The sequence below is a fragment of the Trichosurus vulpecula genome, chromosome 3, assembly GCF_011100635.1.
Source record: "Trichosurus vulpecula isolate mTriVul1 chromosome 3, mTriVul1.pri, whole genome shotgun sequence".
Classification (NCBI taxonomy): Eukaryota; Metazoa; Chordata; class Mammalia; order Diprotodontia; family Phalangeridae; genus Trichosurus; species Trichosurus vulpecula.
This window is the reverse complement of record NC_050575.1, coordinates 205,769,004-205,784,139: the sequence shown is the minus strand read 5'-3', so window position 1 is coordinate 205,784,139 and position 15,136 is coordinate 205,769,004. Positions and strand designations below refer to the sequence as shown.

Below are 15,136 nucleotides of genomic sequence, written 5' to 3'. Positions count from 1 at the left end.
AGCGCTCCAAGCACACTACCACCTAGCTGCTTGAGTCAAAGAGTCCGATCCCTTTATTAGTTTAAGGTGCTTTATTTAGCGCGCAGCTCAGCGCTCCGCGGGACGGGGTGGGGTGGGGGGCGGGTTAGAGGCACGAGGCCAAACCGCTACCCTCTGACCCAGAAGGAGCACGAGCATAGGCCCTAGCCAAAGCAGCACGTGCACGCGCCTCTGCCTCCGCCGGCCTCCTCACCTCCCCTCCGGCAGCGCGGGCCCCTCCCCTCAGGCAGCGTGAGCCCCTCCCCTCGCCTGCTGCAAGGGAGGGCTCCTCTCTCGCGTAATCCGGTGCTCGGATGCAGGAGGGGGAGGAGAAAGAGCCGGGATAGGCTGTCCCAGATCACGTGGCCGAGGACAGCGGAAGCCACGCCTTCCCGGAGGCCTCATTCCGGAAGCGCCGCTGTTACAACTGGTCGCAGTTGTCTCAGACGCGATGGCTTCAAGGTTACTGCGGGGAGCCGGGGCACTGGCGGTCCAGGCCTTGAGGGCCTCTGGCCCCGCTCGGGTGGCCGTTCGCTCCATGGCGAGCGGAGGAGGTACGTGAGGCATTGGGCTCCAGGTGACCCTCTCCGCAGCGACCTCTGCGGGGGGGCGCACCGGCCTTGGCGGGGACTGGAGGGAGACGGTGGGGGGGCTTCCTCTGGCCGCGGTGGACCCTCCCTGCAGGTCCTCAGAGCGAGCTGGGCCCCAGCGCGAGCGTCGTCGGCCGGCGCCCCCCGGCAAGGAGCGTAATCTCTGTGAGGACCGGAACCGGTTTGCTTTTTGTCCCTTTGACCCCGGCGCCTAAAACCGTTCTTGGCGCAGAGTAGGTGCCTGATAAGTGCTTCTTGGGTTGGATTTTTTTCCGGAGGCATGAAAGTGGGGACACCGGGTGACTTTGCCAAGGGTCGGGACCCCTAGGGGCCGCTGCCTTTGCTCCCTCTCTCGATTGCTGTTGGAGAAAGGGCCCAGGGCTGAGCGTCGGGTCTGCCTCGAGACGTGTCTTTGCATATTGGCATCAGATTTAAGGCGGTCTCGGTGCAGCTTGTTGTGTGTGTCGGTGGCTTTTGGAAAGTTGCTCACCGTTACTGTCACTTGCAGTCTGAGCTGTTAAGTCTTGCTGCAGAGCAGCTCTATAGACAATCTCCCTCATTCGTTGCGTCTTCCTATAGGTATCCCTTCTGATGAGGAGCAGGCTACTGGCTTGGAGAGAGAGATTATGATCGCTTCAAGGAATGATTTGGTGAGTTTCAAATTACACCCGAATCTCTCATTCCCCATAGTTGGGAGTGTTTGAGTTGGTGTCATAGCAGACTCTCACCTCCACCCCAACTTCATCTGTGAAGTCTTGGTAAAGAGACAGCTTATCTGACCAAATATATGAAGATCATCTATTTGGAGGTGGAAGGGACCTCAGATGCTAGCTAGTCTAATCTCATTTTGCAGATCAGGAAAGTTGAGAGTTGAAGTGATGATAGTGTCTTGCTCAAGGTCACACAGGTAGTGACAGAGGCAGAATTTGAACATAGGTGGTCTTCAAATCTAGCATTTTTCTCCATTACATGAAGTGGTTAGTCAGCTCAACTGTTGAATATTATTGTTCCTGCAGGATCCATACAATATGCTAGCCCCAAAGGCAGCTCCAGGGACTAAGGAGGAACCCAACCTGGTCCCTTCCATTGATGACAAGCGAATAGTGGGCTGTATCTGTGAGTATTTCTAAAAACTAGATATTATCATAAAGTACAAATATTCTTGAAAGGAGATCATCTTTCCTGTTAGAGAATGTGTCATTCAGAAAGAGTTAAAGTCATCCTAATACTGCTTTATCTTAAAGCCAGAGGGAAAGATTTCTAAAGTAAAGTGGAGCTTCGCTTTTAGTCTGTGGCTTGGAGGGCAAAAGTAGGAGGTTGTATATACTAGTGGTGTTGAGGAGGCATTCACTTATTTCTTGCATCTTTGAACCCTTGGCAGTTTGGAATTTTGAGGTGGTCCCAACCTTAGGGGACATGAGTGTTAAATCCACTTGCCTCAAGTTGAGGTGCTGAAAGGGGAAAAGAGGAGATTCTGAAATGGTACTAGCAGTTTTTCAGGTGCAGGGTTTCCCCTTCCAGTGGATTCATCTTTCTTTCCTGCAGGTGAAGAGGACAACAGTGCAGTCATCTGGTTCTGGCTTCATAAAGGCGAGACACAGCGTTGCCCTAACTGTGGAACCCATTACAAGCTGGTACCCCACCAGTTTAGCCACTGAGCCCCTGAACTGGTTTACTTGAGATGTGATATGTTTTCTTCCCTCCAATAAAAGACTAGCCATTTCCCTGGCTCTCCCATAATTGTGACTGGTTTCATATTTTTGTTGGTTTTTCAGGAAAATGCTTCCATTTCCCTAGGGTGAGGCTTTGTTTATATAACCCCATAAATTTTACTACCCTCTGAGGCAATCTTGTTAGCGTGTGAGAACTAGAATAAATATTGTAGCTGCCGTATTAAAAAAAGAACACAATTTCTTGCCACTTTCTATACTTTGCAGTATTTTATCCTCTTGTAAGCTACCCTTTTTGTAGTTGGAAAGACAAACTATTTTGTCTACATAATGTTAAAATTAAGTAAATGTTTGTTTTTAAAAAACTTACTAGCAACTAGCAAACCCCAAAAGGCATAATAAAGAGCTCAACAATCTTAACTTTTTGGTGGGGCTGTAAGGTAGGCACAAAGTGAATGCTGATAGCAAATAGAAGGAAAACAGCTGATGGAAAAGGTCCTGAATAGTTTCCATATCACTTAGAACTAGAAGTGATAAAGATAATTTAGTTCACTTCCCTCATTTTACAGAAAGTATTTCAATGATTGTTTTTTAATACAGTTGCTTTATTTAGTAGTCTTAAATATTCTGAGAAGTGGTCTATTTCACCAGACTGTCAAAGAGGTCTCACAATAAGGTCAAGAATTCTTGCTCTAGAAATTGCTTTTAAGCAAACTATTAGCGATTTACTTAAGTCCCACAGATCTTTTAGTTCTATCCTGTCATTGCTTCTCTCTCTTCATTTCGTGGATATCAGGGTTTCTAAATGAATTATTTTGAAAGGCCTGCTGATGTAAATCCTTATTAACCAGTTCACTTCAACGTGGACCCTACAGATTAGAACTTCAAATGAATTATGAGAAAGACTCCAAAGCACTCTTCTGAACCAGTGAGCTTCCCATTCCACCCCTAATCTCAACCATATTAATGAAGTCATTCTTTGTCTCAGATGCTAGGAATAGTGAGAAACAATACCTGTTCTTAAGAAAAAGGGAAATGAGTTTCACACACACACACACACTCCCCTTTTAAGACTTAAACCATGTTACCTGTTAGAGCTAAACCCCATTTTAATCACCTTGTTTATTTATGGGCTGGAGTAATATTCCATTTTTACTGAGGAAGAAGAGCATGGGCATGAGTCTCAGCTCTCATGTTATCTTTTTGTTCAACAAATCTGAATGCTTACTTGCATGTGCTGTGTGTTTGCCCTTCATTCAGGGAAATGACATAACTTGGAGTTGACTTTGATTTGAGTGAGGGAGCGCTGTGCAAGGTCACCAGCCTCACCTTCTCCTCCAGAGCCATCTGGGTCCAGTAGCCTGATAATTCACCAGGATAGCTGGAGATGGCCCAGGATGCAATAGGAGACCCAGGGCCCTTTCAGGCTAAGGTCTTTTCAGGTTATTACTTTGAATGAGGTAATGCCCATTCAGTGAATAGGCCTCTTTAAGAAGTGAATTTTTGAGAGGCAATCCAGGTTAAGTGACTTGCCCAGGGTCACAAAGCTAGTAAGTGTCAAATATCTGAGGCCAAATTTGAACTCAGGTCCTCTTGACTCCAGGGCCAGTGCTCTATCCACTGCACCACCTAGCTGCCCCTAGCATGTGCTAGGCGCTATACGATATAAAGATGAATAAAATATGGTTTTGACCATCGAGAAGCTTAAAATTTACAAATAACTAGGAAGATACGTATTAAGGGTCACAAAAGCAGCAGAAAGGTCTGCAGGACTTATTGAAGGCAGGATCACTGCTAGTTGCGGTGATCCTGGTAGGTTTCATAGGCTAGTGGTTCAGCTGGGCTTTGGAGGAGCAGGGTGGGAAATGAGAATTACAAGGAATGAAATTCTAGACAGGAAAAATATGAGCTAAATGTAAAATGGCGAGGAGTTTCTAGTTTGATCAGTGTAGAATACATAGGGAAAGAGTAGTGGAGATAGAGCTGAAAAGGTAAATTGGGTCCTAATTATAGAGGGTCTTTAAAAATATGTGAAAGTAATATACAAAGGTAATATATCGGGCTAAGGAGTTGGGCCTGTATTAAGTAGGCAAAGAGGATCAACTGAAGGTTTCTAAGCAGGAGAATGATTATTGTGCTTGAGAAAGATTAATCTGGCCCTGTGGATTGGAAGGAGAGAAAATTGGAGACTATTGCAATAGTCTAGGACCTCAGGGCAGTGAGTGGGAATGGAAAGAAAGTATGGAAATAAGATGTAATTTCAAAGAAGAATCAACAGAACTGTCTCCAGCTCACTTTTCCTGACTTAGGCATTACTCCCCTCAATACATTCTGGTCAAGCCAAACTAGTCCTGCAGTTTATCATACAAGAACCATCATCTCCCATTTCCATTGCCTCTGCAGTGGCTGTCCAGCATTCCAGAAGTGCAGTCCCATACCTCCATCCCCTGGAACCCCTAGTTTTCTTCAGAGCATAGCTCAGCCACCTACATGAGGTCTTTGTTGCTAATGTCTCTCCTCCCCTTCAAACTATCTTGTGTTTATTTTGAATGTTTTGCATACAAATACATGTGTATATATAATCCCCTATATAACCTCTGAGGGCAGTGGCTGTTTCTTTTTTGTTTGAATTCCTGACACAGTGTCTGGAACACAGGCATTTAATGTTTGTTGATTGGGCAACAAAGGAAGAAGGTAAAAATGACAGATTTGAAGCACAGGTGAATGAGGGTGTGGTAATGCCATTAAGAGAAATGAAGTCAGGGAGACGATCTAGTTTGGGAGCTTCAGGATGATGTCTCCTGAACTACACTGTTAGCTTTTCAAAGGCAGATCCTGTCTGTCTTTGTATAAATGCCTTACGCATAAAAGATGCCCAGCAATTAGAATTAATGATAGATCACTCCAAGAGTCACAACACAACTCAAGGTCACTTCCAGGAATAAATTCTGTTAAGGGCTGATAAGGCTTGTGAATTCTCTATATCCCCGAGGATATTTAACAAGGGAATAACGGAGCTGGGCGATTCTGCCACAGTATTGGGGCCTCATCTCTTGGGGCTTCCATGTTGCTCTGACAACCCTAAAATACTCTACCTGTTTTGGAGAGAGCATCCATGCCCCACTGCGCTACCTTGGAGGCCTGTCTCTGAAAGACCCTGGAGACAGTTGAGAAGATACAAGTGGTATGCACGGCATCTGCTCAGCCTATAGCAACTGTTTGCAAAACAGATCTACCCCAGGAAGAAGGAAGAAAGGATAGGATGCTTTCTGCAAAAATCAACAAAACAGAATTAGAAGAAAGTAGAGTCACACACCACACTTTGTTCATAATTATTACTATAATGAATTTACAAAAAAAATACAGGCAACTGTGTTAAATTATTGTACATGTCTGGGGGGCAGGGCTGGCTGTGGAGGATGGGGACCTGGCCATGGTCCCCTTGTTTAGGGGAATAAGGGAGAGGAAGGAAATGCCCTACCAACCAGGCACAGCCCTAGCTCCTCATTAAGTGGCTTTCACTGAGCAAATGAAAAGTATCAACCCTTTCCAATCCAGAGTAAGCAGGGAAGTAGGAGGATGGGGGCAGCAGTTCATTTAAGTGCTTTGTAGGGGAGATAAAGGAGTCCACCATCCCAACCCTGTTAAACCCCTTTCTCTGAGACTAAAGGACTTAATGCTGGAACCACCTTAGTACCAGGATAAAAGGCTTCCCTATTTAACCCTGCGCTAGGGAATCCCAGCCCTAGGCAGAGAGAATGGTGAAGGAGAGGAGCCAGAAATACCTTAGCCAAGACTCTCACTGCTGTTGATTCAATGAAAAAATGGGTGAATGGCTTAAATCTGACCAAGGGAGTTGCAAAGCAAAGATCTGCTTGCAATCTTGGCCCCCTGTCACTTCCCTCCCTAGAAATTAGTCATGCAGTCTCCCAGGTACCCTTGTTCTAAGCTGGGCCCTACAATGGGAAGGAAAACAAGGATGGTGGGGTATATGGGCTTTAAGGGAAAGCAGCCCCGACAACTGTCCACAAGTAGGTGACCACATGCTACCTTGATCCTAGTTAAGGGTGGCAACCCAGAACAAACCAAATTCTTCCCCAATTTCTACTTTCTGACTCAAGGACCCCATCTACCCAGCTGAAAAGTAGAAACAGGTATGGGGGAGGAGGGGAATAGGGAATTAGCTACACCACCCACCTGGGGGGGTGTTGGACATGCAGGGGGGGCCCTAAACCTGGACCAGAAAGGGCTAAACACAACAGTCCCCCTTTCTTTTCCTTCCATCCCCTTCCATCCACACCACCCACTCTCGGCACTAGAAGGTTTTTCGATGGATTGCACGGGCTCCGTCTTCCTCGTACTCCTTTTTGGATACCCACATCTTCTTAAAGGTGTCCAGTGAAGCCAGTATAGAGCCACTGTGGAGGAGAGAAGGTCTGTCACTAGGGATTAAGAGTGGTCTGATTCTACCAGAAGGACTCATAATTCCCTTCCCCTCATCCTATGAAGCAGAGATTCCTCTTTCCATCTCCATCTGAAGATGGTTTGGTTGATTATTCACCCCACTTACTAGCTCTGAACCCCAAGCTCCTTCACTTAGCCCATGAATCTTACCCTATCCATGTGGAATACAGCCGTTCCTGAGGTGCTGAAATCTAGAAGGAATGAAAATCGTCAAGACAACGATCACCATCCCACATCTGTCCATTCCCTCCTACAGCAGTATTTCCCAGATGCAAAAACTGTCACTCGTTTCATTCATGGAATAATGAGGAGAGTGTGTGTAGATGTATAAGGGTGAAGCTATCTGGCAGTTTGGAATATGTGGATATTACTGGAGAGAGAATGGAATCAGAAGCTACCACTCTCATTTTTGTTCCCAAAACAGATAACAAGTGATTACCCACAACCTTACCTTAATTTTTACATCTTTTGGGGCAAGTTTCTTCACTTCACTAAGTAACCGGTCACCAAAGCCTGAAAACATCAAAAAATGCCTATTACTAGGAACCAAGCTCTCCCCTTCTCCACCCTATCATGACCCTGCTGGTTCTGTTCCTTCTTCACTGTGTACTGAGGTGCAGGGGTAAAAGTTAGATGTTCTAGCAGGAAGGCAAAGGTCAGTTAATACCTAGCCTGATGAGAAATAGAATAAAACCCAACACTAAGTGATGTTCTGCATCAATTCCTGGCCCTTGCTGATTTATTACAGTTGTACAGAGAGCCTGAAGGCACCTTAAAGAAATGGGACTAAGCTGCAGCTCAAGCAGAACAGCACAGAACCCAGGTGTTCCAGCTACCAATGTGCTTAGAGGCTGATCCTCCAGCCTACGTAGAGTACCTTTGAAGAGTGTTGAACCTCCTGAGAGAACAATGTTGGCAAAAAGTGTTCGTCGAAGGTCCATGTCTGACTTGTGGATGGCGAAGGCCAGTACCTCGTGGAGACCTTCGCTCTCATCCCCCACCAGATCGGGTTGGAACAGCAGCTCAGGGGCCCGGAACCGTGCTGGCCCAACCTTCATGACAGGTAAATGAGGTAGGTAGGAGGACCCTCAACCTTGAGGTAGGAAGGACCCCAAAAGATCCCTCAGCTTTTCCCCTGCATCTCAGGGTACCTTCCATCCACAAGGCACAGCCCTCCTTAAGGCCCCAAGCAATGCCTTCCCTGACCTCAGAGACAACATTTGCTTTCCCAACCCCACCTTAAAAACTTGTGACTTACATCAAGTGTGCTACCATCAGGCAAGGTGTACTGCACCTTCTCTGTCTCCAGAGCCTCATCCTTCTGTGGGTTGATAGACAAGTAGCAGGCTCTCTGTGGGTAAGCATGGACACAGGAGTCTTAGGCAGGATGCTATAAAGACATCACTGACCAGTTCCTCTTTCCCATTCCCACCTCCTTACAGTCTCAAGGGAACCCCCACCTCAAACCCTTCTGTCCCCTCACCCCTTATTTCTGTTACATGTACCTTTACCACTCAGTTACCTCTTTGATAGTTCGGACAACCTCAAACTCAGCTGAGGTGTGAAAGTCAGCTCCTTCCTTTCTCAGAAGCAGTCGTAGGTAACGGGAGACATCACGGCCAGCAATGTCCACCCGCATGATGGAATGTGGCATGGCGAAGCCCTCATAGATAGGCACTGCATGTGTTACCCCATCCCCTGAATCCAAAACCACTCCAGTTGTTCTTCCTGTTGCATACCTGTAGCCAAAACATATCCCTAGCCCATCTCAGCTACCAAGTGCCTCCCTAGACCCCAGCTCTGGCAGAAAGCTTTCCATATGGTGACAGTGGTAATAACAATGACCAACATTTATATATAGTTTTGAGGCTTGCAACAATCCTGTAATACAGGTGCTGTTATCATTCTCATTTTACAGATGAGGAAACTGAGGTAGGCAGAGGTTAAGTGACTTGGCCACAGTCACTCAGCTAATAAGTGTCTAAGGAAGGATTTATACTTGGGCCTTCTTGACTCCAAGTCCAGGGCTCTATTAATTAAGCCACCAAGCGGCAATAAATATTTGTTTAATTGACTTAATACATATAGCCTTGAAGGGGTGTATAACCAATTTTTTCAAGCTGTATTTTTTAAAAGTCTGAATTTAACACCAAAACAGAAAAAAAAGAACATTTCCATATACAAAGTAAAACAGAAAAAAAAGATTTATGGCTTTGAAGATTTTTAGAGGTATATGATAAATTCAATGTTACTATCAAAGCTGTCCTGCTTGTGTTTCCTTCAGTTCTCTTAAAAAAAAATGCTTCAATTCAAAAAAAAATGCAATCCTTCCTTACTTTACCATTAGCTCTCCTGTCTCCTACAAATCTTGAAAATAACAAACCAAAAGCAAAAGCTTTGTTACCAATAAGCAGAGACAAGCCAAATAAATCCACTCACTGGTAATGTCCAAAAATGCATCTCATTCTATAACAAACTTATTCTTAAAGAAATAATTAAAAAGTGGCTGGCCCTGGACTAAAGTCCAGTAATTGAATACCACACAATTAGTGGCCTCATAACACAGAGTCTTCTAGGCCCTAAGTCTTAGGAAGATCAAAGAACTAAGCCTATATATTAGGATTCAAGAAGATATACTCACAAGCTGAGCACAGCCTGCATGGAAATGAACAAGGCGGGCACATTGAATGTCTCAAAGAACACTTCAGCCGCCTTCTCCCGGTTCTTACTTGGATTGAGTGGAGCCTCCGTTAGAAGAACAGGGTGCTAGAAACAACAAAAAGTTAAAAGCTCACTCACAAGACACTAAACTACACAGTGTATTACCATTTTATACTGCCATGTCCCACCCCAACCTCCCCCAGACTCACTGAATAGCTATAGCCCAGTCTGTCCCTCTTGCCAATATTATGATCCAGTAATGTCAGTAGTTTACACTTCCAAAGACACCCTGCTCTGCATCCCTACATGGCTGACTTAGAAAATGCTGGTCTGTATTTAGCTGAGAAGGGGGAAAAGATGACAACAAGTCTCATCAAAGCAACTGGGAGAAGTTGGGAAAAAAACTTAGCTAAATAATGAAACTGAAGGAGAGGAGGGGATACAGCAAACTAAAGGATAGGGTTACCACACCTCCTCAGAGAAGGTCTGCAGCTGGTCCTTGGAGTAGACATACTGCCAGATTCGTTCCATATCATTCCAGTCCTTTACCACACCATGTTCCATAGGGTAGCGTATGGCCAGCAATCCCCTGTGCTCCTAAGGAAGAAATGCACTATACAGAACCAAGAACCATGAGAACAAAACCTGAATGGTCTTCCCAGAAATACAAGACTTCTTGCTTTGCCCCCAAACTGTATCCTGTCTCTCAATAAAATCATCAGCAAGCTATGGCTTATTTAATGTCCCAGTGCACTCAGGCCCAGCACGATGCTTTTCATATATTAAGTACTTAATAAATAATATATTTGCTGAATGAAGGAAAGAAATAGCAGAGAATGGAATAACACTATGCTGAGAGGCATGCAAAGTAATTTCTAAAAGACAAAAAATCTCTATTCTCCAGGATGGGCTCCATCGCCCTTATTTTATGGATGGGAAAAACTGATAGAGTTTCACAATGAGTGAAGTGATGAAGCAAGGAAAAGAATTCAGGAATCCAGAGGTCTACCTACATAACATAATGATCAGAATCTGGATACAATCTAGCGTTCTTTACTTCTAGCCACTGCTACTTAGCTGTAATGCCCCCAAACCACAGAAAAGACAGGGTCAAAGGATTTTACCTCTGCTTTGGGGCCAATGAAGAGATCCCCTTCCAGAGCCCCAGCCATCACACGTATGTGCTTTGGACGCCCAACACTGTAAGGACAAACGGGTCAGGAGATGGGTGTTGGGAGGTGGAAGAGAAGGGGACAAAGCTTTGACAACGCAGTCCCTTCCCAGGAAAATCAAAACCCAGCCCAAAAGGTCTACAGCAAGGGTTCTTAATCTTTTTTTGCATCAGAAACCCAAAAGTAAAGCCTACAGACTCCTTCTCAGAATATTTTATTGCCCACATTTATAATTTGAGGAAATGCTAAACTTCACTTAGAGGTTAGTGAAAGCAAACATGTAATTTTTTTACCCATCCAAGTTTACTCCCCTGAAATCTATCCATAGACTCCTTGGGGGTGCTTGGGCCCCAAATTAAGAACCTCTAGTCTAGATAATGACAATTTCACATGGGGAAAAGTGTGTAATGCAGAGGTTAGAACACTGCTCAATAACAGTTCAAATCTACAATGGGAAGTTTGGAAGTTCAAGGAATGATAAGGCCATTCACAGTTAATTTCAGACCCTTTTTGTGCTCTTTCTTTCCTATCTTTCCCCAAAAGTCAGAGATACTCAGTTCACAGGAATCCCAGACCTTCAACTCCAGCCTGGGCCCTGGCAGCAAGTCAGCTTTCTGCAGGCATAATGACTCAGCCAATGCAGTATGTATTGGAGGCTGTAAACTGAGGGGGTATAGAGTGCCAGGAAGTAGAATCTAAAAATTACAGGACATGTTCATCTCATGCAGCTGTCTTTGTTACATCCCACTGCCATACCCTGGAACATATTAACACCCTGAAAAGAGATCCAGGTTCTCCCTACATCAGTACCAGCTAGGGTTCAAAAAGGAGGACTGAAAATCCATTAGATGTCCTATATTAGCCTTAAAACTGAAAATAGGCCCAAACCGTGTCTGTGATCCCTATAGAAACAAGTTACTTTAACACCTCAGAGCCCCTGTGAAAGAGTAACTCCACAGACATGCAAGAAGACAGCAAACAAAAGAAAGTGAAGAATGATGCGGGGGACATGTTGAGTGGCACTTACTAGTTTGGAAAACAGTATTTAGGAATCTGATCTCCAGCGAAGCCAGCCTTGATTGCCCCAGAACCCTGCAAAAAAAACCCAATGCTCAGTTCCAGACAACCACAGCACCCTAAAATATAAGAGGGATTTAAACAAAGGAAGTCTAGCTAAAAAGCCAGGAAGAGCAGAATAAAAAAGAGGCAGCAACCCCACTGCTGGCCCATAAAAACCAAACTCCTAACCCTGTTCCAGGAACAAGTAACCCACAGTATGAACTCTCTCTTTCTCTTTGCCCTCCTCCACCAAATAGAAACGAGAAACACTCATGCAATCATGGATCCAGAGCTGGACCCCAATCCTCCTCATTTTGCTGATGAAGAAACCAAGACCCAAGAAGGTGAAACGATTTGTTCAAAATCACAGAGTTGGTATTCAAGGTGGGATTTGAACCCTTGACTCCAGAACCAGTGCCCCTCCCAAGAGACCATACTTCCTCCAAGGGATCACAGGTGGACAAAGACAACAGATAGGGTTTCCCAGGGCAGATGATTATATAAACTAGGAGAACAGGCATCATTCCTCAATAGACTTCCACCCAGGAGAGCACAATGAAGAGTATAAAATAATACTTTGTTTTTTATCTAGACCTATTACTTCCCCAGTATGGGGAACTGCTGGTCAGGAAATGCCTTCTATTAGTGCAGGGCACCTGCTCTGCAAAGTCTTAGTAGTTGCCTGGGGAGATGGAAGTAACCTTCCCTCTCCTTCAATCAATATGTCTGAGACAGGACTTGAACCTGGGTCTTGCTCAACACCACATGACACTGCCCCTTTGCTCATAACCATAAAGTACTTAAGTCTATAAATCGGTCTTAACAGAACCTCATCTGTACCATTAGGGGGTTGATGTAAGATACCTTCTGAGGTCCCTTCCAATTCTAAATCCATGAAGCTATGAATCCTAGGAGGTAATAAGTCTAGTCCAGGTCAAAGCCCCAGCTTGGGAAACAGAGCTTCTGAATCCATGTACTTGTGGCCTAAAGAGTCACCTTCTACCAAGAAATGGCCTGGTCCTAATTATTCCTTGGTCAAAGGCTTGCCAAGAGCAAGAACCATGATAACCTAATTTCAAGTCTTTTACTAAGCAATGTCAACGGTGCCCCATGCTAGCCTACATCCATCAAATCAATCACCAAGCATTTATTAAATGTGTACTGTGCGCCAGATACTGTACTGGAGACATGAGTAAAGTGCTAGAAGATCAGATTCAGGTCTTTCCCTTACGCCAAAAGAAATCCCACTCAGTGGTCACTTGGGGAAACAGGTTTTGGATCAGAGGAGTGAGTCTCTACAAAGAATAGGCTAAGTTCCTAATCAGAGTAAAGAAACACCAGGAAAAAAGGGCAAGAGTTCCATTGAACCACTGAGGACTGTCAGGGTAGAGTTTAAATATCTATAGGAATCACAGATTTAAAGCTAGAAAAGCCCTTAGATGCCATCAAGTCTAACCCCATCCTTTTACAGATTTGGAAACTGAGGTCTACAGAGACTGAGTAACATACAGGTAGTATGTGTTAGAGGGGAATCAAAACTGAGTCCTCTGGCTTCAAATCTGGCACTCTCTCTAAGCCACAGAGTCACCAGTTCTGTGGATGAAGTTTAATCTTGATTTTGGTTCACTGCATGGAGAGCCCCATTCTGAGAAGTTCAGCTGCAGGGCTATCAGAGGAGCCAAGTAAGCCAGGCCAAGATTCTTTCCTACTGAAGCTTCGAATCAAGTCATACTCTAATTTGTTGAGGAAGCCTGGGATAGATGACCCTGAATTTCATGATTAATGCATCCATGGCTTTCTTACCCAGGAATGCAAAGGCATGAGGAGAAAGGCTGCAGCTCTCCAAAGAGCATTCAAACATTTGACCACTAGCTCATGGAGGGATAACTTGTATCTTCTCAAAGAGAGTACAACTATGGCCTGCTGGCCTCCTGGAAGACTGGCCTCGAGGTATCCTGGTAATTGGTTTGGCCAGCTTTAAGAAGTTATTTCAACTCTGTATCACCAGCATCTATAAACCAAGAATAAGTAATCAGTACCGTGAGTGGGGGAGCTAAATCCAGAGACCCCTTGACTGTCAGACATGCTAAGCTATCAGTAAAACTGGATCATTTAGTCCAATTTCCTCTTTCCAAAGGAGGACTGAGGCCAAAAGAGGCGAAGCAGCTTGTCTGAAGTCACACAGGTGGTAACCTTGAGTCAGGATCCCAAAGGCCTGTCCTTTAGCTCCACAGCTAGTGCTTTCTCTGCTGCACTAAGAATTAAACAGCCTGTGTTCTAAGACGGGGCCAATGGATGGTGGATCTAGAACTGCAAAAAACCTTAGAAGTCATCTGGTCCAATACCTTCATTTCAGACATTTTAGACACTGAGGTACAGAGGAGGGGCAATGACTTGCCCAAGGTCACATGGTACCGGGTTGCACTCGGAACCCAGGGCAGGGACTCCTCTACCTGTTTTCCCAATTTTTAGCCCTGGGGATGATGTAATTTGGCCTCCTCTATTGCCTCCCTCCTCCCCCCACCTCCACATGCATGCAGTTGGGGGTGGAGGTGCATCCCACAGACGCAGACTGGCCGCTGCTCGAGCAGGGGGCAGGGAGGCAGGATCTTGCCCGAAGCCGGGCAGCGTCCGTGGAGGAGGGGGGGAGGCCGACGCGCTTGCTCTGGGTGGACACACCGGGGAGAATGCCAGGCATGGGTTCTGCGCGTGCGCCCCGCCGGAGCTGTCACATCGCCCCGGCCAGGGGGAGACAGGGGAGGTGGGCTGCGGCGGGGACCGCACCGGGACAGGGGCAGGGGGCGCAGCTGGGAGGGGCGGGGCAGGCAGCTCACAGTGGGGACTCCCTCCCGAGCGCCGGCCCCGCCCGCGTGCCGCCTGCCCTTGGGGGGTGGGGGGGGAGGCGGGGCGCGCGCCCCCGGCCGCCCGCCCGTCCTCGCGTCCCCGCGCCCGCCAGCCCGTCCTCGCGCCCGCCCCGGGTCTCACATTGTCGATCACCACGGGCTGGTTAGCGATGATGTCGTAGGACTCCATGGCCAGGCCGGCCCAGGCTGGCTGGCTGGAGGGTGAAAACGATGGACCGTCGAGAGGGCTGGGCAGCGGCGGAGGAGGCAGCGGCGGCAGCGGCTTCCAGACAGGGCGCCGCCCCGCCCCCCCCTCCCCGCTTCGCCTCCCACCAGCGCAGCCTACCCTGAGCGCCCGGCCTAGGCCCCGGTTCGGGTCGCGTAGCCAATCACCGTTCCGACCTGGCTGAATGACGGATTAGAGTCACTTAGTCGGGTAGGGGAAAGGGGCGGGACCACTGGGTGACAGCAAACCAATCGGATTGGGATTTCGGAAGAGGGCGTTGCCCTTTCAGGGGTAGATTGCGGGGCGCCGGGGATGATGTCATGGCTCAGATCTTAAAGCGGACTAAAGCTAGCAGCGGCTCCTGGAGAGCGGGTCCTGGTTGGCGTCGTCTGACTCCTTCTAGTCTCGGGTGCCGTGCATCGCTTCCAGGCGA

The 15,136-nt window shown here is 46.7% G+C and overlaps 2 protein-coding genes across 3 annotated transcripts; one reads left to right on the top strand and one right to left on the bottom strand.

The window, feature by feature from the left end:
• The first annotated feature begins 405 nt into the window (after positions 1-405).
• Positions 406-2,348, top strand: LOC118843375 (cytochrome c oxidase subunit 5B, mitochondrial). The gene is made up of 4 exons (XM_036750986.1): positions 406-572; positions 1,188-1,258; positions 1,625-1,724; positions 2,154-2,348. The coding sequence occupies exons 1-4, from the start codon at positions 470-472 to the stop codon at positions 2,264-2,266; spliced, it is 387 nt and encodes a 128-aa protein (XP_036606881.1). The 5' UTR covers positions 406-469; the 3' UTR covers positions 2,267-2,348.
• A 3,251-nt stretch (positions 2,349-5,599) lies between these two features.
• Positions 5,600-14,903, bottom strand: ACTR1B (actin related protein 1B). Of its 2 annotated transcripts, XM_036752079.1 has the most exons (12): positions 14,620-14,795; positions 13,438-13,645; positions 11,603-11,667; positions 10,528-10,603; positions 9,875-10,000; positions 9,384-9,508; positions 8,265-8,481; positions 8,001-8,093; positions 7,620-7,794; positions 7,194-7,255; positions 6,893-6,933; positions 5,600-6,696 (listed from the first exon to the last, which is right to left on the bottom strand). In XM_036752079.1, the coding sequence occupies exons 2-12, from the start codon at positions 13,453-13,455 to the stop codon at positions 6,594-6,596; spliced, it is 1,101 nt and encodes a 366-aa protein (XP_036607974.1). In that variant the 5' UTR covers positions 13,456-13,645; positions 14,620-14,795; the 3' UTR covers positions 5,600-6,593. The 2 variants fall into 2 exon arrangements, with proteins under 2 accessions (XP_036607974.1, XP_036607973.1); XM_036752078.1 differs by lacking the exon at positions 13,438-13,645 and having other exon boundaries at positions 14,620-14,903.
• Between the last annotated feature and the right edge of the window lie 233 nt (positions 14,904-15,136).